This window comes from Bufo gargarizans, chromosome 2, assembly GCF_014858855.1.
Source record: "Bufo gargarizans isolate SCDJY-AF-19 chromosome 2, ASM1485885v1, whole genome shotgun sequence".
Taxonomy (NCBI): Eukaryota; Metazoa; Chordata; class Amphibia; order Anura; family Bufonidae; genus Bufo; species Bufo gargarizans.
In genome coordinates, this window is record NC_058081.1 from 455528935 (window position 1) to 455555275 (window position 26341).

At 39.0% G+C, this 26341-nt stretch overlaps 4 protein-coding genes and 1 pseudogene across 16 annotated transcripts in view; all 5 read right to left on the reverse strand.

Annotated features, from left to right (window-relative positions):
- LOC122928287 (protocadherin gamma-C5-like) overlaps positions 1 to 26341 on the reverse strand; it is a 369082-nt gene that overhangs the window by 154019 nt on the left and 188722 nt on the right. For 2 of the 13 annotated variants that reach the window (XM_044280971.1, XM_044280970.1), the window contains exon 1: positions 20805 to 23406. The exons of 10 other annotated variants lie outside the window; for them this stretch is intronic. In XM_044280971.1, coding sequence (XP_044136906.1) covers positions 20805 to 23258 — 2454 coding nt within the window. In that variant the 5' untranslated portion in view covers positions 23259 to 23406. Of the gene's footprint in view, positions 1 to 3133; positions 5726 to 20804; positions 23407 to 26341 lie in introns of those variants that run through there. One more of the 13 variants, XM_044280973.1, reaches the window with a different exon arrangement.
- The window catches only part of LOC122928290 (protocadherin gamma-C5-like), a 203558-nt gene that overhangs the window by 143026 nt on the left and 34191 nt on the right, over positions 1 to 26341 (reverse strand).
- The window catches only part of LOC122926009, a 401881-nt pseudogene that overhangs the window by 143025 nt on the left and 232515 nt on the right, over positions 1 to 26341 (reverse strand).
- LOC122928291 (protocadherin gamma-C5-like) overlaps positions 1 to 26341 on the reverse strand; it is a 237847-nt gene that overhangs the window by 143010 nt on the left and 68496 nt on the right.
- LOC122928294 (protocadherin gamma-C5-like) lies at positions 10640 to 13236 on the reverse strand. Its single transcript, XM_044280998.1, is given in 3 exon segments — positions 10640 to 10832; positions 10835 to 11124; positions 11127 to 13236. Coding segments are annotated over 3 exon segments (2316 nt in total). The 5' UTR covers positions 13084 to 13236; the 3' UTR covers positions 10640 to 10763.

Sequence of the window (26341 nt, forward strand, 5' to 3'; positions counted from 1 at the left end):
TGCCTCTGCGGCCCTGGCTCCACACACTCAGCTATTTATATGAACATTATCACTGCCCCTGTTGCTGCTTTGACATGCCAATGGCCATAACATCCCAGGAAACGAGAAAGAGCTGCATGGACAGCACAAAATGGAAGAAAGAAGTTATAAAAGTAATATATTACCAAGTTATAGCTACTTTTATAAATGATCATTTTAAAAGATGTCGATGCAAACTAGCACTGTACTATTACTTTAATCCTCTTCATTTCACTAGATCTATTTGGATTTTTATTTATTTATTGTAGATACAATAATTCTCTTATTTCCTTGTACATGTTTTGGGATGAACTATAGGGTTAGACTATAATACAGTGATTTGTCTAATGTTCCCTTATTACATTTTTTATATTTAATTTGTCTTGTTTTCAAAAAAGAAATACATTTTTGATACATGAATATAATATCCCCATTGTTTAGCTCCTTTTCCCTTTTCCCTGTTCTTGTACAACTGTGTAAGTTGTAGAATGGTATGGAGATGATAAAAAAATGGACTATCTCATAAAATATGGGTGAATATATATTAATAAGTAAAACACAAATGCTCCTTCTGACCCCCTTCACGTAGTGCGGATTATTCACAGGCTTTTCTGCGTGGATTTCGTGCAGAAATACTGCAGTGTAATACAGTAGTAGCAAAGTAAATGAGATTTAAAAAACCTTATGTGCAGAAATTGATCTGTTATGTAGATTTTAAAATTTGCAGCATGTCAATGTTAAAATAAACCTCAAAAACACATGATTATCCACACCAAATACAGCACCAAAACCCAATAAATCGTGACTAGTAAAGCTAAAATATCTGTAAGGGCATTTTTGCATAGACTGAGGATCAGTACAATTTTCAGGAATTAATATTAATACAAATGCTTGTTTACAATGTCAATCACCTCAGGAATGATTGACCTCTTCTTTGTCCGGTAATATGTTATGCAACACCTTAATTCTTTGTTGGCAGCACAACTTCCTGTGTAAGCAGGAATGTGCCCCTGACTGAACCTGTGTTGGCATGAACGATCACAGTAACGATTGTTCATCCCCATACAGAGAGGATGATTGCTGCATGTAAATGTAGCTGCACTACAGCTGAATGATCAATTCCTGACCTTTACCCTGTTCAATTATTATGTCGAGGAAGTTAATACAAGTCACTTTCTAACGTATTGTGATTATCGATATTACTTCCTTTGCTGGCTGGATTCTTTTTTCCATCACTATGCACTGCTTCTTTTGATAGTTACGACCATCCTGCAGTCCATCAGTGGTGGTTGTGTTTGTATTCTATTGGAAAAAGCGCCAGCCTCTCTGTTGGTCGGGACCATGGGAGCGCACATTGGCTAGCTCTTTTTCCTATAGTGTGTAAGCATGACCACTGCTACTGGATTGCAGGGTGGTCGTAACCATGGAAACGAACAGTATTGGGAAAAGTGATGGGGAAATGAATGCAGCCAGCAAAGGAAGCAATATGTATAATAACAATACATTAGTAAGTGGCTCGTATTAACTTCCTCTACATCATAAATGTTATTTGCTGACATGAGACAACAACTTTAAAGGAGTTCTCTGGGAATTAAGAAAATGAAAATACTTAAATATTACTTATATTACATCATAAATATATTCCCAAATACCTTTCATTAGTTGTAATGGCTCGTCTTGTCCGGGGAGCAATCATTAGAAGAAATAAAATGGCCGCCATCCTACTAGTCCACACAAAACCCGTCCTAATTACACAGGAGGACAAGTTATAGAGCTGCGCCATATTCCTTTTTTACTTGTTAGGGATTATGATCCTGAATATAGTTTAATATGATCTTCAGCTGAATCTCTGTAGGAATGGAGTTAATTAGGAGACATGAAATACAGAGAGGATAGTGGGGGTGTAGATAATGAGCAGCAGTTCTTCTATGCAGTCTCCATTACCACAGTCTGTCCTGTCCATTCACTCAGTTCTTCATGTCTCCTCATGAACTCCATTCCTACAGAGATTGAACTGAAGAGCTTATCATCTGTATTCAGGATCATAATCCCTGACAAGCAGAGCAGAAAGGATGATTAGGCAGCTCTTTGCCTCAGTGTTATAAAGTAACTTTTCCTGCTATGTGATTAGGACAGGTTTTGTGTGTACTAATTGGGCAGCAGCCATTTTATTTCTCCTAATGATTCCTCCCCAGACAAAATGAACTATTATAGCTAATGAAATGTATTTTGGAATATATTTATACTAAAGTAATATTTAAGTATTTACATTTTCTTATTTCCCGGAGAACCCCTGTAAGATATTTTACAATAAAATTAAAGATTATTCATCACACAGCAGTTTTTATAAAAGTTATTAGAAAAATTTAGTTAGTTCTATCAGTAGATAATTGTGAAGTAAAATTTATGATCAAAGATTGATGATTCAGTAGGCTAACAGATTGTATGTTATATGATATTAACACCTCGGCCATACAAGTGTCATAACATTTTTCCTTTTCCATTTAAATAGTCTTATAAGAGCTTGCATATAAGGGCAGTTTACATGTTAAATTACTTTTCTGATATGTTTTGCAGCGTATTCTGATCATCAGTATCTGATTGGTGAGGGTCTGACACCTGGGAACCCCACTGATCAGATGTTTTAGAAGGCATGGGTGCTTGCAGTAGCACCACAACCTGCTCATAAGTTTGACTAGACCATGTGTCATCACATTCATCGGTCAGAGGGCCCAGGTGCAGCTCACTTCAATGTTGTGATACCAGGCACAACTGCTATACTATGTACACTGTTGTGCTTGGTGTGCTGTTAAAATATCTCAGAAAATACCTTTAAGGGGCTCAATTTTGCAATATAGTATTCATTAATGAAGGAACCAAGCAAAAAAATTACCAGGTAAGACAATTCATCTAAATACTGGAACCTTCTTGAACCTTTAATGTATGCCTGTCATGCTAAGTAAATAGAAAAGAAAAACTTTAGAAAATAAAATTTTTCATTTACAATGGGGACAAGACAAAAACTGCCAAAATCATCTAAAAAATTGTCATCAATGATTTCTAGTGATTGCTCAGAGGCTAGATTATCCTGTTGTATGGAGCTCTACAATCTCACCTGGTTTCCATTTAGGCAACCTATGTCAGATGAAGAATCAGTCACCCCATTCGTGTCTTTCAACTGAGCAGAATTAAGTGGCTTCATAGAACGAAAGTCCAGTTTGTCATTTCCTTGGGGAAAACAAGCTGTATAACATTGTCCTTGAGGTTCAGGAGGAACCATCCTCACCTCCATATACTTCAATGTTCCATCTGTGTTCAAGTAAAGAGCTGGCTGATACTGGTCTGTAAAGGATTTAGTTTGATATCTCTCTAGAAAGCAGCAACTATTGAAGCTTTCAAAGCCCTCCTTTCTTAAACATTTCACAATTAAAATAATGAAAGTGATAAGGGAAACTGCACTAATAGCCACCAGAGAAATAATCAAATATAAGGTGACATCTGACGATGTCTTGGAATTTGAGAGGAAATCATGATACTTTGTATTTTCTGCTATAACCTCATCTGCTATAGTGACGAGTACAGTCACAGTGGTGGATAATGGAGGATTCCCCTGATCACTAATAGAAATAACAAGTTGTTGTTCCATGTTCTCGGTTTCCTGTAATCCTCTAAGAGTTCTCACCTCTCCTGTGTGTTTAGATACTTGAAACCATGAATAATTTATGGGGTCAATAAGCGTAAACACCAACCAGGCATTGTGGCCAGAGTCCAGATCCACTGCAGACAGTTTTGTCACCAGATATCCAGCACTTGTAGATTTTGGGATCCTCTCTTGCACAATAAGATCTTCAGAAAGCTCTGGATACAGCAGAATGGGAACATTGTCATTTGTATCCAGAATGAAGATAAAGGCAGGAACAGTGGAAGATAACTGTGGAGATCCTGAGTCTTCTACCTTTATGGTGATCTGTAGAACTTGGATCTGCTCATAGTCAAAGGAACGTTGAGCATATATATTCCCATCATTAGAATGAATGTAGACAAAGGAGGATACAGAGGAACCATCAATCTGACTCTCCACTATGGAGTAAACCAGATCAGAATTAACCCCCTCATCTAGGTCAGTAGCAGATACTGTACATAGAAGAGTCCCTGGGTCACTGTTCTCATTAATAAAAGCATTATAGGTGGATTGTGTTAAGACTGGAGCATTATCATTAATATCTGACACACTAAGGGTAACACTTGTTTTGCTGTATAGAGAAGGAGACCCTAAATCAGAGGCTGTCAGCTCTATAGTGTAGTGGGAGGTTTCCTCTCTATCTAGATTCCCATCTACAACCAGAGAATGCTTACTTTTAGTAGGCCTAATTTTAAATGGGATCTTGGGGGACATATATAATATTACTTCTCCATTTTTTCCAGAATCCTTGTCTATCACAGTAATAAATCCAACAACAGTTCCCATAGGAGAATTTTCTGGAATGTCATTTATGATTGAGATAAAAGAAATTTCTGGTGAGTTGTCATTAACATCTTCTATTTCCACCTGAATGAGGCAATTCCCTGTGAGTTTTGGTGATCCTTTGTCGACTGCTTTAATTGTCAGTTCATGAAAATTCAGTTCCTCAAAATCAGCAATTCCTATAACAAAAATTTCTCCAGTGTGTTGATTTAAATCAAATATTTCTCTTGAAGATTCAGATGTGTGACCACCAAAATAATACTGAATCTCCCCATTTGCTCCATCATCCTGATCTGTTGCATTCAATGTTAATATTACCGATTTCAATGGCAGATTTTCCCTGATACTGACTTTATAAACTGTCTGATTAAAGACTGGAGGATTATCGTTAATATCTAACACAACTACTGTTATCCTGCAGGTCCCTGACCTGGCTGGTTCTCCTCCATCAATAGCTGTGAGAATCAGGTCATGTTCTTGTTTTTCTTCTCTATCTAAAACCTTTTGTAGTATGAGCTGAGGGATGAGCGTTCCATCCTTACGACTCTTCACAGACAGTGAAAAATAAGGATTTGTATTCAATGTATACTGACTGACACCATTCACACCAACATCTAAATCCTGTGCAATTTCTAATTCAAACTGAGCACCAAGACTTGTTAAAACCTCAGTTATTTCAATATTATGTTGATTAACTGAAAATATAGGTGAATTATCATTAATATCCAAAATCTCTATTTCCAGACTGAAAAGCTCCACAGGATTCTCAGCCACAACCTCTAACTGCAGTAAACAGCGAAGACTGGATCCACACAGGCTCTCCCTATCAATCCTGTCCTTCACAGCCAACCCTCCATTTGCCTGATTTACACTGAAATATTTTTGGTATTTTTCAGATCTCAGATATATTCTGCGCTGAGAAATCTCTGCACGTTTTATCCCCAGATCCTGAGCTACATTTCCCACCAATGTCCCTGGATCAGACTCCTCAACAATAGAATAGCGAAGCTGCCCAAAGACCCAGCCCCAGCTACACAGGAGAAAGGAGCAGACTACTTGCCATTTCCAGCACTGACAAAAGCCTCTGATGTCCATATCTTAAATGATTGTCTTGATATTTGATGTCATGTAGATTCTTTGTAATCCAAGCTGCATGAGGTATATGAATTTATAGTTCTATCCAGGAACAAAATACATTAAATCCAAGGAAAAATGTCATCCACACAGCTCTCATCGGAGAAGCAGCCCTTCTTTGTGTGAGAATAAAGATGGGAGGGTGAATCACTGAGCCAGGGGGAGGAGAACACAGAGCTGATTCAAGCAAATTTACTGGTATGGCTGAAAAATCTCAGTGGATGACAAGTCTGTCCTCTGCTGGACAATACTGTGAATTACTTCTACCAGTACAATATAATAAGGTAAAATAAGTATAGCTTTCTAACAGTAATAAATAAATGGAAATGATATAAAAATGATCACATATTGCTATGAGAAAGCATATAACCTATTTCAAAATATAAATTTCTTAAGTCTTCTTAAATCTACAAGTCTTAACTAATATGGATAAATATATAGTATAACTAAAAGAGCAATGTAATATTAGTAGAGTAGCACAGAATGTCACAATGTCAATTTATAGTGACTCTTGTATACTATATGTACATTTTGATTTTTAAATTCTATTTTTATATATGGGCTATTTATTTAGAGTATGCTGTCATGGAAAATAGTTTTACCATGTAATTCTACATATATCTTGGCCATGTAAACAGGCCATATTTTAATCAAGCAGTGCGGGGATAAGATATGATTGTGAACAATGAGTTAAATTGGTTAAATGAAAATATGGTAGCATAATATATACTTCATATTGAGCCTTAGTGTCCCCGGTAGAGAATGCGAGGTCCTTCAATGATCAAAAAGAAATCTAAATAATAAAGCATTTCTGAAACTAAAAATATCCTTTTGTTTTATGCTCTACATTTATAAATTACTTTTATTTATATGCCTTATTTTTTGCCCTGTAAGATGCACCTGCCCATAAGATGAACGTAGGGAAAAAAATAGCCCCAGTCAGATCCCCAGTGTTAATCAGACTTCATCTTAGAGCCCCAATAAAACCACCAATGTTAATGAGACTTCAGCTCAGACCCCCAATGTTAATAAGACCCCTAATCAGACCTCAGATCAGACTCCCAATGTTCATAAGGCCCGCAAACAGACCTCAGAACAGACCCCAATGTGAAAAAGACCCCCATTCAGACCTCCGAACCCAGCCCCAATATGAATAAGATCCTTCCATTCAGACCACCAATGTGAGTGACCCCTAAGCAGACCTCAGACCCCCAATGTGAAAACCCCCCAAGAAGACCTCAGATCGGATCCGCAATATGAATGACCCCCCCAAGCAGACTTCATATCAGAGACCCATTGTAAATGATCCCCCAGGCAGACCTTAGACCAGACCTCCATGCTCAGAGCAAACTAAAGATCAACTTACCTGCATTCACCACTTCTTGGTCCGCCTGTACTAATGAGCACTCTGTAATGGAAGTGCTCATTACTATTCACCTCATAAGACCCACTGACATTTCCCCCTCACTTCAATATATTCCATTCAGCAGCACTACAACAAAGGTGAGTAGGGTGCTCATCTTACAGGACCCTTGATCTTAGACCCCAGTCCATACTTAGCAATAGAAGGACTGACTAAAGAAAGTGTTTATCGACCCAAGCAGCAACATTCATCTAATTTAACTTTATATTTAGTGATGTTTTCAAAAATTATATTCGGCTGCTTTGCCAAACTTCAACAAGCAATTTCATTTGTTATAAATTATTTCGTAACAAATCACATTCCATTGTATGGATTAGGTGTAATGACGGGGAACAGAGATCACGCCGCCATCATCATTCAACCCCTCAGTTGTCATGTTTAATGCTGATCATGGCATTTGAAAGTCACATTCAGCCTATCAGGGTTTAAAACAAAAAAATACATACTCACATAATCCATTTGACTGCAGAGAAGACGTCCCAGCCATCTTGATTGAAGAACATGCGCCAATTCTCATGCACACTGATGTGATGACATCACCGTGCCCACCCAGTAGCGAGTTTTCTTCAATCAAGATGGCCACGATAGCCTCTCCATGATCAAATGGATGAGGTGAGTATGTTTTCTTTTACCATTATTTCAAGGAAAATTGATTTGTTACCACGAAGCGCCAAGAAAATTGGATTGGTGAATCAAATTTTTCCTGAAATTCAGATTGAATTCCACTTTGTTAGCTTCTTTTTGCTCAAAACTTGCTATATTATTAAATTACAGCTAATCCCTAGGAACGAGCTGCATATTATTACTTGTATAATCAGGGCAATAAATTCTGCGTGTGCATTTGAAATCAAACAACATTTTAGGCAGACCCCCCATTGGTCCACTTGGTAAAACAATTGTGAGAAGTTTCCCATCAATCAGTACAGAACATGTAAACAACCTAAATGATGCTGTTATGATTGAATACCATTCTTACAAGTCATACTGTATATATTCTAACAAGTTATTTGTTAGTAAAGAAATGTTCCCTTAAATAAGGAATGTACCCAAAAATGATGACCTCCAGGACAGATTCAAATGTGGTAGTCTGCAGCACATACTAGTCAAACACAGGTCACACACATCTTGAGATTAACAAATCATACTAATTAATAAATGCAAGCTATGTTGCCAACAACACTTAGGGTCTGTATGAATGGTCCGGATCTGTTCCGCAATTATGCGGAAAGGGTGCGGCCCCATTCATCTTCAACACTTCCGTTCCACAGCCCCGAACTTCCAGTCTGCGGCTCCACAAAAAATAGAACATGTCCTATTATTGTCCGCAATAGCGGACAAGAATAGGCATTTTCTATTATGGTGCCGACCATGTGCACATTGCCGATGTCAGTGTTTTGCGGATCTGCAAAACACTTACAGACGTGTGAATGGACCCTTATTGTCTGATTGGGTGCAGCAGTCAAATGGTGAAATAAATTCAGCCAATCAGCAGGTAGTTGAAGCAGATGCAAATACTGTAGTACTAACTGTTACTGCTGAGGCATGACTTCACAGCCTTCCTCTCATCTCCCTGCAAGGAGCATTCTAATAAATTCTCTGTTTTACATGTAGACTGTATTTATTGGAGCAGATTTAGCAAAACTGTTTAATAAAATGAAAACTGAGTTATTATTGGTTGCTATGGCCATGACAACTACTCCCCCTAGATACAAAAAGCAATGTAAGAAGCAACGCAAGGAGGGGAAACCCTTGAGTGGGTTATTGTCCTGTAAATGCTTCCACATTTACAGTAAATAAAAATGATGTCCAATAAGAGTCTTCTAGAATCCATCATATTTTTTGCACAAAGGGCATACAGGAGGCAAAGTGGTGACTCACAGAGGATTGTGATGGAATATAGAAGAAATGGGATGACATACCGAGGGAATACAGTGGTGATATCTAGGTGGGAGAGTGATGACATATTAGGAGGCACATGACAATCTACAGTATATTGCCAGTTACAGAATATATTGGCTTACTTGTTTTGTTTTGTGTAGTATTTAAGTACTTTAGTCTGAAATATCTTGCTATCATAAATATGGCATTGATAGTTATATCAACATAGCTTTCCATTATATTCAGGCAGTGTGTATCTACTGCAGAATCAATGCCATACACATATTTCCCCAAACACATTGGGGGTCAACCAATCCAATTGCTCCTTTCATTTTCCAAAGGAGCTATTCAAAATGAAAGGGGGATGTAATTGGTTCCTATGGGCAACTAAGCCAGTTCTACTTTACATCAGTTTGAAAAATGACCCTCTTTATCTTGTATTTATCTATACTAATATACATTAGACTTATAACACAAACTATATAGCCATATAACACTATATTTTTGTGCCTTTGCTACTGCTAAAAAGCTCAGAGATCCTGCAATACATTGATAAATTCAATCAAACAACATAAGAGAAAAATCAGATCCAGTTGCTGGTTTAAAATTTTTTGAATATGCTTCGTGACACAACCTCTTTAAGGGGAGTAATATATGCAGAGACACATATAAATGTTAGGAGGTAGTTGAATATACCTGTATATACCAGAGATCAATACAAATAGTAAATAGCTGTCTGGAAAGGACAACTGAATAGTCTAATGTATTCCAACCCCTGTTTTTGAGAGCTGTCTGGATGTTAAAACACTGGTTGTAAAGTATTATTGAAAGGAGATGCTTTTGGTGGAAATATGGTGTTACATGGCCCCTTTCATTTCCTGACAGCATTAACTAACCATGAGAAGACCACAGCCTAAAAGAAAGATTGTCTTTGCAGTGACTCTCTGTTTTGGCTCTATAACCTCTTATTATATGTACTAATATTACACATGCTTAAGGATTGTCCTCAATGGACAGCCTCTTTACTGACAGAAAGGAAATACAAGAGGTAATCACTATAGATTGCCAATTGTAATGGGCACCTACGGAACCTGCAATGTTCAAGAACGTAGATGTTCCCATAAAAAAGGTATAAAAGATTTCACTTAAATGGATGACATTACATCATTAAAAACTAAACTAGACCAACATATGCCCTCTATGCCTTTTGATGGCTTTTCCTTGAGACCGTGCTTCCTCCCATTCCATACAACACCATTGTAAAGATACTATATATACATCTTCAAAATCCAAAACTTTTTTCCATTTGATTTTTTTTAAATCTTTTTTTGTAATATATACTTCTTTATGTTTATGCCATATTTATCTTTTTTATTTTGGTTTCATATTTTTTCAGCACACATTAAAATACTTGTTTATATTATGCAAGGAAGTGTATTTTTCACTTACATTTTAGATATGATTCTTATGAGTCATCTTTTGTTTAGGGTTTTTGATTAGAGCAGAGAACATTACAAAGATAATTGCAATCAGAGGAGGAAATGTCATGTTACATTTTTTTATTTTGACATAGTGAGAGGTAAAGAACATGCTCCTAGGATCAGTGACATTTCATATTCTGGTTATGTACTACATCCATAAAACAGTAATTGTATCAGCAAGGAAGGCATACAAGAGAGGGACATATCACATTAAGTAAAGCCATTTCTCACCTTGTCTAGGTCAGGAATTGCACACATATTTGAGTTATCAGAAGATAAAGTGATATCTTTAACCATATTATTCATCTGAGGAACATCCAGAGGCCTTATAGCCACAGAATCTTGTTCCAGTGCTGGAGTTAAATTAGTTTGGTAACTCTGCACCTGGGATCCTGGAGGAACCATCCTGACCTCCATGTATTTTAAGGTCCCATCTGTGTTCAGGTACAAGGCTGGCTGATACTGATCTGTGTAGGGCTTGGATTGGCAGCCACCAATAAAACAGCAATTATTGCTGTAATCGTAAGTGTCCTTCCTCAGGCATCTCACCAGTAATATCATGAATGTAACAAGTGAGACTAAGCTGATGGCCACTAGGGAAATTATTAAATACAGCGTCATATCTGATGGAGGTTTGGAATTTGTCAGGAAGTCGCCAGATTTTGGTCTTTCCACTATAACCTCATCTACTATTGTGACAAGTACAGTCACTGTGGTGGATAAAGAGGATTCCCCTGATCACTGATGGAAATGACAAGTTGTTGCTCCACATTCTCGATATCCTGTAATCCTCTCACAGTTCTCACCTCTCCAGTGTGTTTAGACACTTGAAACCATGAATAATTGATGAGGTCAATAAGATTAAACACCAACCAGGCATTGTGACCAGAGTCCAGATCCACTGCAGAAAGTTTTGTCACCAGATATCCAGCACTTGTAGACTTTGGAACCCTCTCTTGGACAATGAGGTCTTCAGAATGCTCTGGATACAACAGAGTGGGGGCATTGTCATTTATATCCAGAATAAAGACAAAGACGGGAACAGTAGAAGATAACTGTGGAGATCCAGAGTCTTCTACCTTTATGGTGATTTGTAAAACCTGGATCTGCTCATAGTCAAAGGAACGCTGAGCATATATATTTCCATCACTGGAATGAATGTAGACAAAGGAAGATACAGATGAGCCATAAATCTGACTCTCCACTATGGAGTAAACCAGGTCAGAATTAACCCCTTCATCTAGGTCAGTAGCAGATACTGTACATAGCAGAGTCCCAGGGTCACTGTTCTCATTAATGAAAGCATTATAGGTGGATTGTGTGAAGACTGGAGCATTATCATTAATATCTGACACACTGAGGGAGATGCTTTTTTTACTATATAGAGGAGGAGACCCTAAATCAGAGGCTGTCAGCTCTATAGTGTATTGGGAGGTTTCCTCTCTATCTAGATTTCCATCTGTCACCAATGCATAACGGTTCTGGTTGGATCCTATCTTAAAAGGCACATTTGGTGATATGTTCAGTCGTATTTCTCCATTCTTTCCAGAATCATCATCTTTTACATTTATTAACACAACAACTGTTCCTATTGGAACATTTTCTGGGATATTATTAGTCAATGTAGAAAACGTAATTTCAGGAGGATTATCATTGACATCTTCTATCTCCACATGAACTATGCAGTTTCCCATTAATTTGGGAGATCCTTTGTCCTCTGCCTTAACAGATAATTCATAAAAATGTACTGTTTCAAAATCAACTGTTCCATTAATGTAAATTTCCCCATTTTGCTTATTCAAAGCAAATGATCTTTTCGCAGATTTAAATGTGTGGTCATCATATGAAAACTGAATCTCCCCATTTGCTCCATCATCCTGATCTGTGGCATTCAATGTTAATATGACAGTTTTCAATGGCAGATTTTCCCTGATACTGACTTTATAAACTGACTGATTAAAGACTGGAGGATTATCATTAATATCTAATACAACTATTGTTATCCTGCAGGTCCCTGATCTGGCTGGTTCTCCTCCATCAATAGCTGTGAGAACCAGTTTATGTTCTTGTTTTTCTTCTCTATCTAAAACCTTTTCTAGTATGAGCTGAGGGATGAGCGTTCCATCTTTATAAGTCTTCACAGATAGTGAGAAATAAGGATTTGTATTTAATGTATACTGACTGACACCATTCACACCAACATCTAAATCCTCTGCAATCTCTAAGGCAAATCGAGCACCAGGACTTGCTACTAATTCTGTGATCTCTATAATGCGATCATTAGATGAAAATATAGGAGAATTATCATTAATATCCAGAATCTCTATTTCCAGACTGAAAAGCTCCACAGGATTCTCAGCCACAACCTCTAACTGCAATAAACAGCGGGCACTGGATCCACACAGGCTCTCCCTATCAATCCTGTCCTTCACAGCCAACTCTCCATTTGCCTGATTTACACTGAAATATTTTTGGTATTTTTCAGATCTCAGATGTATCCTGTGCTGAGAGATCTCTGCACGTTTTATCCCCAGATCCTGAGCTACATTCCCCACCAATGTCCCTGGATCAGACTCCTCAACAATAGAATACTGAAGCTGCCCAGAGACCCAGCCCCAGCTACACAGGAGATAGGAGCAGACTACTTGCCATTTCCAGCACTGACAAAAGCCTCTGATGTCCATATCTTAAATGATTGTCTTTATACTTGATGTCATGTAGATCCTGTGTAATCCAAGCTGCATGAGGGATATGAATTTATCTCTCCATGTTCCCAAAAATACAATCCATTTCAGGAAAATAATCATCCAAAGGGCTCTCCTCAGATCTGCAGCTCTTCTTTGTGTGAGAGCAACGATGGGAGGGTGAATCACTGAGCCAGGGGGAGGAGAGCGCAGAGCTGACAAAAGCAGATTCTCCAGCTAAAAGAACTGACTGGTGGACAAGTCTACCCTCTACTGGCCAAAACTAAGAAGTACAACTGCTAAAAGCAATTCAGTACAGATATACGGTAGAAATATAATATATTATGATTACTAGCATCTAATATTTTCAGTCTGTTTTCTAGAGTTTATTATCTGTATATATTGTTGGAGTTAGCTTTATAAATGGTAGGCAACTAGCAGGATTGGGTGCAGCATAAGGGTTTTATTTAAAAAAAACAAAAAACAAAAGTGTCCCAACTGGATGGCTTAACGTCAGCTGTTTAAAGATAAATCACATTAAGTACTTATCTTCAGCCAAAACAATAGTACGTTTTCCTACTGCCATGTATCTTATAACAGTCCATTTGCAAACAGGCAGAAATGCTAGAGTCACCTTGTGCAGAGTCCTGTCTCTTTCTCTCTGGTGCACTGTGGAGAGGAATGCTCCCAAAATCTCCCCCCCCCCTGCTCCCAGGCAGCCATTCCCTTTTTAACTACCTCTGGGAACTGCACCTGGACTCCTTTGCCAGTATTTTGAAAAGTCCAGGGTGACCTGCCAGAACAGCCACACTATAATCCCTGGACTTGGATAACTGAGATTGGACACCTGCATGGTACATATCTGCCCTCTAGTACCTTTCCAGCTGGTTGTCTGTCTACTATATACAGACGTGGACAAAATTGTTGGTACCCTTTGGTCAATGAAAGAAAAAGTCACAATGGTCACAGAAATAACTTTAATCTGACAAAAGTAATAATAAATTAAAATTCTATAAATGTTAACCAATGAAAGTCAGACATTGTTTTTCAACCATGCTTCAACAGAATTATGTAAAAAAATAAACTCATGAAACAGGCATGGACAAAAATGATGGTACCCCTAGAAAACACAGAACATAATGTGACCAAAGGGACATGTTAATTCAAGGTGTGTCCACTAATTAGCATCACAGGTGTCTACAACCTTGTAATCAGCCATTGGGCCTATATATATGGCTCCAGGTAATCACTGTGTTGTTTGGTGATATGGTGTGTACCACACTCGACATGGACCAGAGGAAGCAAAGGAAAGAGCTGTCTCAAGAGATCAGAAAGAAAATTATAGACAAGCATGTTAAAGGTAAAGGCTATAAGACCATCTCCAAGCAACTAGATGTTCCTGCGAGTACAGTTGCACATATTATTCATAAGTTTAAGATCCATGGGACTGTAGCCAACCTCCCTGGACGTGGCCGCAGGAGGAAAATTGATGACAAATCTAAGAGACGGATAATCCGAATGGTAACAAAAGAGCCTAGAAAGACTTCTAAAGAGATTCAAGGTGAACTTCATGCTCAAGGAACATCAGTGTCAGATCGCACCATCCGTCGTTGTTTGAGCCAAAGTGGACTACATGGGAGACGACCAAGGAGGACACCATTGTTGAAAACGAATCATAAAAAAGCAAGACTGGAATATGCCAAACTACATGTTGACAAGCCACAAAGCTTCTGGGAGAATGTCCTGTGGACAGATGAGACAAAAATCGAAGTTTTTGCCAAGGCACATCAGCTGTATGTTCACAGACGAAAAAATGAAGCATATCAAGAAAAGAACACTGTCCCTACTGTGAAACATGGAGGAGGCTCTGTTATGTTCTGGGGCTGCTTTGCTGCGTCTGGCACAGGGTGTCTTGAATCTGTGCAGGGTACAATGAAATCTCAAGACTATCAAGGAATTCTAGAGAGAAATGTACTAGCCAGTGTCAGAAAGCTTGGTCTCAGTCGCAGGTCATGGGTCTTGCAACAGGACAATGACCCAAAACACACCGCTAAAAACACCCAAGAATGGCTAAGAGGAAAAAATTGGACTATTCTAAAGTGGCCTTCTATGAGCCCTGACCTCAATCCTATTGAGCATCTTTGGAAGGAGCTGAAACATGCAGTCTGGAAAAGGCACCCTTCAAACCGGACACAACTGGAGCAGTTTGCTCATGAGGAGTGGGCCAAAATACCTGCTGAGAGGTGCAGATGTCTCATTGACAGTTACAGGAAGCGTTTGATTGCAGTGATTGCCTCAAAAGGTTGCGCAACAAAATATTAAGTTAGGGGTACCATCATTTTTGTCCATGCCTGTTTCATGAGTTTATTTTTTTACATAATTCTGTTGAAGCATGGTTGAAAAACAATGTCTGACTTTCATTGGTTAACATTTATAGAATTTTAATTTATTATTACTTTTGTCAGATTAAAGTTATTTCTGTGACCATTGTGACTTTTTCTTTCATTGACCAAAGGGTACCAACAATTTTGTCCACGTCTGTATATATATATATAGAGAGAGAGAGAGAGAGAGAGAGAGAGAGATTTTCCTTATAATAATAATTATTTTTAAAGCATCAGGTATTTCTAGTACAGAATTTTTATTTTTTTTGTCCAGAGTTTCACTTTTTATCGAAAATGAATCTCCATGCAAATTTACATGTACAATAATGTTTTTTTTCGATATGATTCATAATTAAATTGGTGCATAAATGTACCAAATATTTAGAGGAATTACATTAATTTGATGACAGCAGTCATATTAATTTATTTCAGAATGTTTAGAGCAGGGATCAGCAATCTATGGCACTCCAGCTGCTATGAAACTACAACTCCCACCATGTACATTTACTCCCCCTTTTTTTTTGCAACACCCATACAATTGAAAGAAGGATTCTGGGAGTTGTAGTTTCAGAACAGCTGGAGTACCAGAGGTTGCTGATCCTTGATTTAGAGTATTGTGAGTAGCCCAGAATACAGGTGTCACCATTTGGCGATATATCTACCAAGTCTAGCAATATATCCACACTAGACTATAGAGACAGGTGCATTTTAAGCCTAGAGCCATCTATAACTTGCTGTTTGATCTTTGTTGTCTATGTATATGAAGAATGAGAGCTTCTAAGGCCTCTTTCACACGGGCGTGAGTTTTTTTGCCCGGATAAGAGCCGGGTGCGTTGCGGGAAAATGCGCGATTTTTTCTGCGCAAGTGCAAAACATTGTCATGCGTTGCACTCGCGTGAGAAAAATCGCGCATGTTTGGTACCCAAACCCGAACTTCTTCATAGAAGTTCGGGCTTGGGATCGGTGTTCTGTAGATTGTATTATTTTCCCTTATAACATGGTTATAAGGGAAAATAATAGCATTCTGAATACAGAATGCATAGTAAACCAGCGCTAGAGGGGTTAAAAAAAAATAAAAAATTATTTAACTCACCTTAGTCCACTTGCTCGCGAAGCTGGCATCTCCTTGTGTCTCCGCTGCTGATGAACAGGACCTGGGGTGAGCTGCTCCATTAAATACAGGTTAAGGACCTTCGATGACGTCACTCCGGTCATCACATGGTACGTCACATGATCTTTTACCATGGTGATTCACCATGGTAAAAGATCATGTGATGACCGGAGTGACGTCATCGAAGGTCCTTAAGCTCTATTTAATGGAGCAGCTCACCCCAGGTCCTGTTCATCAGCAGCGGAGACACAAGGAGATGCCGGGCTTCGCGAGCAAGTGGACTAAGGTGAGTTAAATAATTTTTTATTTTTTTTTAACCCCTCTAGCGCTGGTTTACTATGCATTCTGTATTCAGAATGCTATTATTTTCCCTTATAACCATGTTATAAGGGAAAATAATAATGATCGGGTCTCCATCCCGATGGTCTCCTAGCAACCATGCGTGCAAATCGCACGGCATCCGTACTTGCTTGCGGATGCCATCCGATTTTCACACACCCCATTCACTTCTATGGGGCCTGCGTCACGTCAAAATCGGAAAATATAGAGCATGCTGCGATTTCAACTGAACGCACAAGTGATGCGTTAAAAACATCGCTCATGTGCACAGCCCCATAGAAATGAATGGGTCAGGATTTAGTGCGGGTGCCATACGTTCGCCGCACGGATCGCACCCGCACGGAAAACTCGCCCGTGTGAAAGGGGCCTAAGAGTAGACACAGGAAGCAGTAAAAAACAAAGCCACCTTCACCTAGCTTTTAAAGAAGTAGCTTGTTCTGGCACAGGAAAATAATGCGCACTGGTACAGTACAGGAAGGACAGGTAGAGAGCAGTACAGTTATAGTAGAGAGCAGTGCAGCACATGTAGCAGAGATAGAGAAACACAATGCATGTAGTATAAGTAGAGAGCAGTAAAGAACATATAGTAAAGGTAGAAGGTAATACTGTACATGAAATATAGGTACAGTATAGATAATGTAGTAGAAGCATTGCAGGATGATCACTGTATATCACATACAGTATATAAATATAGTAAGCACCATATGTATGGATTGGGCTTTACTCTGAGTATTGCACCATGGTATGCTATTCGTGCAAAGTGGCATTCTAATACACTTACAGTTAGAAATGCTCCTTACACAAATATTGTAGTGCATTGTAATGCGATGCTCAAATACAATAGTGCATCCCCCAGACAAATGGTGTTTGTTATATTACGCCTGTTTCAAAGGTAGACACAGTATATTACACATAGTACATGCAGAGAGCAGTAAGGTTCATATAGTGAAGAGAAGAACAGTGCACATAGTAGGTAGAAAGTCTACAGAAGTAAAAGTACTACAGAAAATGACTATAATACATATAGTATAGGCAGTTAGCAGGATAGTTATTCAAATGGATGAGGTGACTATGTTTTCTTTTACCACCATTTCAAGGAAAATTGATTCGTTACCACGAAGCGCCAAGAAAATTGGATTGGTGAATCAAATTTTTCCTGAAATTCAGATCGAATTCCACTTTGTTAACTTGCTCAACACTTGCTATATTATTAACTTACAGCTAATCCCTAGGCATTGCATATTATTACTTGTATAATCAGGGCAAAACATTCTGCGTATGCATTTGAAATCAAACAACATTTTAAGCAGACCCACCATTGGTCCACCTGGTAAAACAATTGTGAGAAGTTCCCCATCAATCAGTACAGAATATGTAAACAACCTAAATTATGTTGTTATGATTGAATACCATTCTTACAGGTCATACTGTATATATTCTAACAAGTTATTTATTAGTAATGTTCCCTTAAATAAGGAATGTACCCAAAAATGATGACCTCCAGGTCAGATTCAAATGTGGTTGTCTGCAGCACTTACTAGTCAAACACAGGTCACACACATCTTGAGATTAACAAATCATACTAATTAATAAATGCAAGCTATGTTGCCAACAACACTTAGGGTCTGTATGAATGGCCCAGATCCATTCCACAATTATGCGGAAAGGGTGCAGCCCCATTCATCTTCAACACTTCCGTTCCGCAGCCCCGAACTTCCAGTCTGCGGCAACACAAAAAAAAGAACATGTCCTATTATTGTCCGCAATAGCGGACAAGAATAGGCATTTTCTATTATGGTGCCGGCCATGTGCACATGGCCGGTGTCAGTGTTTTGCGGATCCGCAAAACACTTACAGACGTGTGAATGGACCCTTATTGTCTGATTGGGTGCAGCAGTCAAATGGTGAAATAACTTCAGCCAATCAGCAGCAAGTTGAAGCAGACACAAATACTGTAGTACTAACTGTAACTGCTGAGGCATGACATCACAGCCTTCCTCTCATCTCCCTGCAAGGAGCATTCTAATAAATTCTCTGTTTTACATGTAGACTGTATTTATTGGCGCAGCTTTAGCAAAACTGTTTAATAAAAGGAAAACTGGGTTATGATTGGTTACTATGGCCATGACAACTGCTCCCCCTAGATACAAAAAGCAATATAAGAAGCAACGCAAGGAGGGGAAACCCTTGAGTGGGTTATTGTCCTGTAAATGCTTCCACATTTACAGTAAATAAAAATTATGTCCAATAGGAGTCTTCTAGACTCCATATTATTTGCATACATGAGGCAAAGTGGTGACTCACAGAGGATTGTGATGGAATATAGAAGACAGGGATGACATACCCAGGGAATACAGTGGTGATATCTAGGTGGGAGAGTGATGACATATTAGGGGGCACATGACAATCTACAGTATATTGCCAGTTACAGAATATATTGGCATACTTGTTTTGTGAAGTATTTAAGTACTTTAGTCTGAAATATCTTGCTATCATAAATATGGCATTGATAGTTATATCAACATAGCTTTCCATTATATTCAGGCAGTGTGTATCTACTGCAGAATCAATGCCATACACATATTTCCCCAAACACATTGGGGGTCATTTATCAAACTGCTGTAAAGTAGAACTGGCTTAGTTGTCCATAACAACCAATCCAATTGCTTCTTTCATTTTTGAAAGGGGGGATGTAATTGGTTCCTATGGGCAACTAAGCCAGTTCTACTTTACACCAGTTTGAAAAATGACCCCCTTTATCTTGTATTTATCTATACTAATATACATTAGACTTATAACACAAACTATATAGCCATATAACACTATATTTTTGTGCCTTTGCTACTGCTGAAATCTCAGAGATCCTGCAATACTACGCTTTCCAACCTCCATATATTTAACCATTAATACATTGATAAATTTAATCAAACAACATAAGAGAAAAATCAGATCCAGTTGCTGGTTTAAAAAAAAAGAATATGCTTCATGACACAACCTCTTTAAGGGGAGTAATATATGCAGAGACACATATAAATGTTAGGAGGTAGTTGAATATACTTATATATACCACAGATCAATACAAATAGTAAATAATTGTCTGGAAAAAACAACTGAATATTCTAATCTAATGTATTGCAACCCCTGTTTTTGAGAGTTGTCTGCATGTTAAAACACTGGTTGTAAAGTATTATTGAAAGGAGACGCTTTTGGTGGAAATGTGGTGTTACATGGCCCCTTTTATTTACTGACAGCATTAACTAACCATGAGAAGACCACATCCTAAAAGAAAGATGGTCTTTGCAGTGACTCTTTGTTTTGGCTCTATAACTTCTTATTATATGTACTAATATTACACATGCTTAAGGATTGTCCTCAATGGACAGCCTCTTTACTGACAGAAAGGAAATACAAGAGATAATCACTATAGATTGCCAATTGTAATGGGCACCTACGGAACCTGCAATGTTCAAGAACGTAGGTGTTCCCATAAAAAAGGTATAAAATATTTCACTTGAATGGATGACATTACATCATTAAAAACTAAACTAAACCAACATATGCCCTCTATGCCCTTCGATGGCTTTTCCTTGAGACCGTGCTTCCTTACGCCATTGTAAAGATACTATATATACATCTTCAAAATTCAAAACTATTTTGTTTAGGGTTTTTGATTAGAGCAGAGAACATTACAAATATAATTGCAATCAGAGGAGGAAATGTCATGTTAAATTTTTTTATTTTGACATAGTGAGAGGTAAAGGACATGCTCCTAGGATTGGTGACATTTCATATTCTGGTTATGTACTACATCCATAAAACAATAATTGAATTAGCAAGGAAGGTATACAAGAGAGGAACATATCACATTAAGTAAAGTCATTTCTCACCTTGCTTAGGTCAGGAATTGCACACATATTTGAGTTATCAGAAGATAAAGTGATATCTTTAACCATATTATTCATCTGAGGAACATCCAGGGGCCTTATAGCCATGGAATCTTGTTCCAGTGCTGGAGTTAAATTAGTTTGGTAACTCTGCACCTGGGATCCTGGAGGAACCATCCTGACCTCCATGTATTTTAAGGTCCCGTCTGTGTTCAGGTACAAGGCTGGCTGATACTGATCTGTGTAGGGCTTGGATTGGCATCCACCAATAAAACAGCAATTATTGCTGTAATCGTAAGTGTCCTTCCTCAGGCATCTCACCAGTAATATCATGAATGTAACAAGTGAAACTAAGCTGATGGCCACTAGGGAAATTATTAAATACAGCGTCATATCTGATGGAGGTTTGGAATTTGTCAGGAAGTCACCAGATTTTGGTCTTTCCACTATAACCTCATCTACTATTGTGACAAGTACAGTCACTGTGGTGGATAAGGAAGGACTCCCCTGATCACTGATGGAAATGACAAGTTGTTGCTCCACATTGTCGATATCCTGTAATCCTCTCACAGTTCTCACCTCTCCAGTGTGTTTAGACACTTGAAACCATGAATAATTGATGAGGTCAATAAGATTAAACACCAACCAGGCATTGTGACCAGAGTCCAGATCCACTGCAGACAGTTTTGTCACCAGATATCCAGCACTTGTAGACTTTGGAACCCTCTCTTGGACAATGAGGTCTTCAGAATGCTCTGGATACAACAGAGTGGGGGCATTGTCATTTGTATCCAGAATAAAGACAAAGACGGAAACAGTGGAAGATAACTGTGGAGATCCCAAGTCTTCTACCTTTATGGTGATTTGTAAAACCTGGATCTGCTCATAGTCAAAGGAACGCTGAGCATATATATTCCCATCATTAGAATGAATGTAGACAAAGGAGGATACTGAGAAACCATGAATCTGACTCTCAACTATGGAGTACACAAGATCAGAATTAACCCCCTCATCTAGGTCAGTAGCAGATACTGTACATAGCGGAGTCCCAGGGTCACTGTTCTCATTAATGAAAGCCTTATAGGTGGATTGTGTGAAGACTGGAGCATTATCATTAATATCTGACACACTGAGGGAGATTATTTTTTTACTATATAGAGGAGGAGACCCTAAATCAGAGGCTGTCAGCTCTATAGTGTATTGGGAGGTTTCCTCTCTATCTAGATTTCCATCTGTCACCAATGCATAACGTTTCTGGTTGGATCCTATCTTAAAAGGCACATTTGGTGATAAGTTCAGTCGTATTTCTCCATTCTTTCCAGAATCATCATCCTTTACATTTATTAACCCAACAACTGTTCCTATTGGAGCATTTTCTGGGATATTATTAGTCAATGTAGAAAACGTAATTTCAGGAGGATTATCATTAACATCTTCTACCTCCACATGAACTATGCAGTTTCCCATTAATTTGGGAGCTCCTTTGTCCTCTGCCTTAACAGATAATTCATAAAAATTTACTGTTTCAAAATCAACTGTTCCATTAATGTAAATTTCCCCATTTTGCTTATTCAAAGCAAATGATCTTTTCGCAGATTTAAATGTGTGGTCATCATATGAAAACTGAATTTCCCCATTTGCTCCATCATCCTGATCTGTTGCATTCAGTGTTAATATGACAGTTTTCAATGGCAGATTTTCCCTGATACTGACTTTATAAACTGACTGATTAAAGACTGGAGGATTATCATTAATATCTAATACAACTATTGTTATCCTGCAGGTCCCTGATCTAGCTGGTTCTCCTCCATCAATAGCTGTGAGAACCAGTTTATGTTCTTGTTTTTCTTCTCTATCTAAAACCTTTTCTAGTATGAGCTGAGGGATGAGCGTTCCATCTTTATAAGTCTTCACAGATAGTGAGAAATAAGGATTTGTATTTAATGTATACTGACTGACACCATTCACACCGACATCTAAATCCTCTGCAATCTCTAATGCAAATTGTACCCCAGGACTTGCTACTAATTCTGTGATCTCTATAATGCGATCATTAGATGAAAATATAGGAGAATTATCATTACTATCCAGAATCTCTATTTCCAGACTGAAAAGCTCCACAGGATTCTCAGACGCAACCTCTAACTGCAGTAAACAGCGGGGACTGGATCCACAAAGGCTCTCCCTATCAATCCTGTCCTTCACAGCCAACCCTCCATTTGCCTGATTTACACTGAAATATTTTTGGTATTTTTCAGATCTCAGATGTATCCTGCGCTGAGAGATCTCTGAACGTTTTATCCCCAGATCCTGAGCTACATTGCCCACCAATGTCCCTGGATCAGACTCCTCAACAATAGAATAACGAAGCTGCCCAGAGACCCAGCCCCAGCTACACAGGAGAAAGGAGCAGACTACTTGCCATTTCCAGCACTGAAAAAAGCCTCTGATGTCCATATCTTAAATGATTGTCTTTATACTTGATGTCATGTAGATCCTGTGTAATCCAAGCTGCATGAGGGATATGAATTTATCTCTCCATGTTCCCAAAAATACAATCCATTTCAGGAAAATAATCATCCAAAGGGCTCTCCTCAAAGCAGCAGCTCTTCTTTGTGTGAGAGCAACGATGGGAGGGTGAATCACTGAGCCAGGGGGAGGAGAGCGCAGAGCTGACAAGAGCAGATTCTCCAGCTAAAAGAACTGACTGATGGACAAGTCTACCCTCTACTGGCCAAAACGAAGAAGTACAACTGCTAAAAGCAATTCAGTACAGATATACGGTAGAAATATAATATATTATGATTACTAGCATCTAATATTTTCAGTCTGTTTTCTAGAGTTTATTATCTGTATATATTGTTGGAGTTAGCTTTATAAATGGTAGGCAACTAGCAGGATTGGGTGCAGCATAAGGGTTTTATTTAAAAAAAAAAAAAATTAACAAAAGTGTCCCAAATGGATGGCTTAACGTCAGCTGTTTAAAGATAAATCACATAAAGTTCTTATCTTCAGCCAAAACAATAGTACGTTTTCCTACCGCCATGTATCTTATAACAGTCCATTTGCAAACAGGCAGAAATGCTAGAGTCACCCAGGGCTGTCTTTAATATTGATTGGACCCTGGGCAAAAATTTACTTGGGCCCCCTGGATCCCGCCTTCCCACACCTTAGCATGCAATCACGCCCTCCACCACAACACACACACAAAAATCCACACATCTGGTAGAGTACAGTGAATAACTGTAAATACTTTAAGTTCTGAAGGCTCCAGCGGCTCAGGATCAGTGCTCTGGGCAGCTGGGCTCAGGCTGGAAGTGGGCACCACTCTGCAGGAAGGAGACCAGGGCTCAGCTCACCCTAATGTTACAGTGCACCCCAGCACCCCACAGTATTCAGTACAGCACCCTATAGTATACAGCACCACACAATATGCATTATAGCACCCCACACTATGCAGTACCCCACAGTATATAGTAGAGCAGTATAGCAGCCCACAGTATACAGCACCCCACAGTATTCAGTACAGCACCCTATAGTATACAGCACCACACAATATGCATTATAGTACCCCACAGTATATAGTAGAGCAGTATAGCAGCCCACAGTATACAGCACCCCACAGTATACAACACCTCACAGTATACAACACCTCACTGTATACAGCACCCCAAACTATACACTATACAGCCCCCCACACTATACAGTACAGCAGTATAGCACTCCACACTATACCGCACCTACAGTATACAGACCCCCACACTATACAGGCCCCCCACAGTATACAGTACAGCAGTATAGCACTCCACAATATACAGCCCCCCACACTATACAGCCCCCCCCCACACTATACAGCCCCCCCACACTATACAGGCCCCCTCACACTATACAGGCCCCCCCCACACTATACAGGCCCCCCACAATATACAGGCCCCCACACAGTATATACAGGCCCCCACACAGTATACATCCCCCCACACAGTATACAGCCCAGCACACAGTATACAGCCCCCCCCCACACAGTATACAGCCCCTCCACACAGTATACGGCCCACCACACAGTATACGGCCCACCACACAGTATAAGGCCCCCCCACAGTATACAGGCCCCCATACAGTATACAGCCCCCCCACACCACATATTAACATAACAGCCCCTGACACCTTTTTCTGATGTAATCTTCACACAAAAAAGCTCCACAGTTAACTTCTGCAACACTCCTGATAGGACCTGTGATAACCTCATAGCCATGTGACGAGTAATTGCTAGGTTACTGGTCACATGGTGATGATGTCATTAAGGTCCTAGATCACAACGTTAAAGTACACAGACAGCTTGACACCCGGGGCAGTAGCTAGCAGGGCTCAAGAGGCAGCTGCCTTGGGCCCCCCAGGAGCAACTAGGCCCGGGGCAGCAGCCCCTTTGTGCAGAGTCTTGTCTCTCTCTCTCTGGTGCACTGTGGAGAGGAATGCTCCCCAAACCTCTCAAATAGAGTCTTTTTTCCCCCCTGCTCCCAGGCAGCCATTCCCTTTTTAACTACCTCTGGGAACTGCACCTGGACTCCTTTGCCAGTATTGTGAAAAGTCCGGGGTGACCTGCCAGAACAGCCACACTATAATCCCTGGACTTGGATAACTGAGATTGGACACCTGCATGGTACATATCTGCCCTCTAGTACCTTTCCAGCTGGTTGTCTGTCTACTATATATATATATATATATATATATTGATATATATATATATATATATATATTGATATATATATATCCTGTAAATATAGAGAGAGAAAGAGAGATTTTCCTTATAATAATGTAATTATTTTTAGAGCATCAGGTATTTCTAGTACTAAATAGTATTTTTGTCCAGAGTTTCACTTTTTATCGAAAATGAATCTCCATGCAAATTTACTTGTCCAATAATGTTTTTTTTCGATATGATTCATAATTAAATTGCTGCATAAATGTACCAAATATTTAGAGGAATTACATTAATTTGATGACAGTAGTCATTTTAATTTATTTCAGAATGTTTAGAGCACGGATCAGCAATCTTTGGCACGCCAGCTGCTATGAAACGAAACTACAACTCCCACCATGTACATTTACTCCCCTTTTTTTGCAACTCCCATACAATTGAAAGAAGGATTCTGGGAGTTGTAGTTTCAGAACAGTTGGAGTACCAGAGGTTGCTGATCCTTGATTTAGAGTATTGTGAGTAGCCCAGAATACAGGTGTCACCATTTGGCGATATATCTACCAAGTCTAGCAATATATCCACACTAGACTATAGAGACAGGTGCATTTTAAGCCTAGAGCCATCTATAACTTGCTGTTTGATCTGTGTTGTCTATGTATATGAAAAATTAGAGCTTCTAAGAGTAGACATAGGAAGCAGTAAAAAACAAAGCCACCTTCACCTAGCTTTTAAAGAAGTAGCTTGTTCTGGCACAGGAAAATAATGCGCACTGGTACAGTACAGGAAGGACAGGTAGAGAGCAGTACAGTAATAGTAGAGAGCAGTGCAGCACATGTAGCAGAGA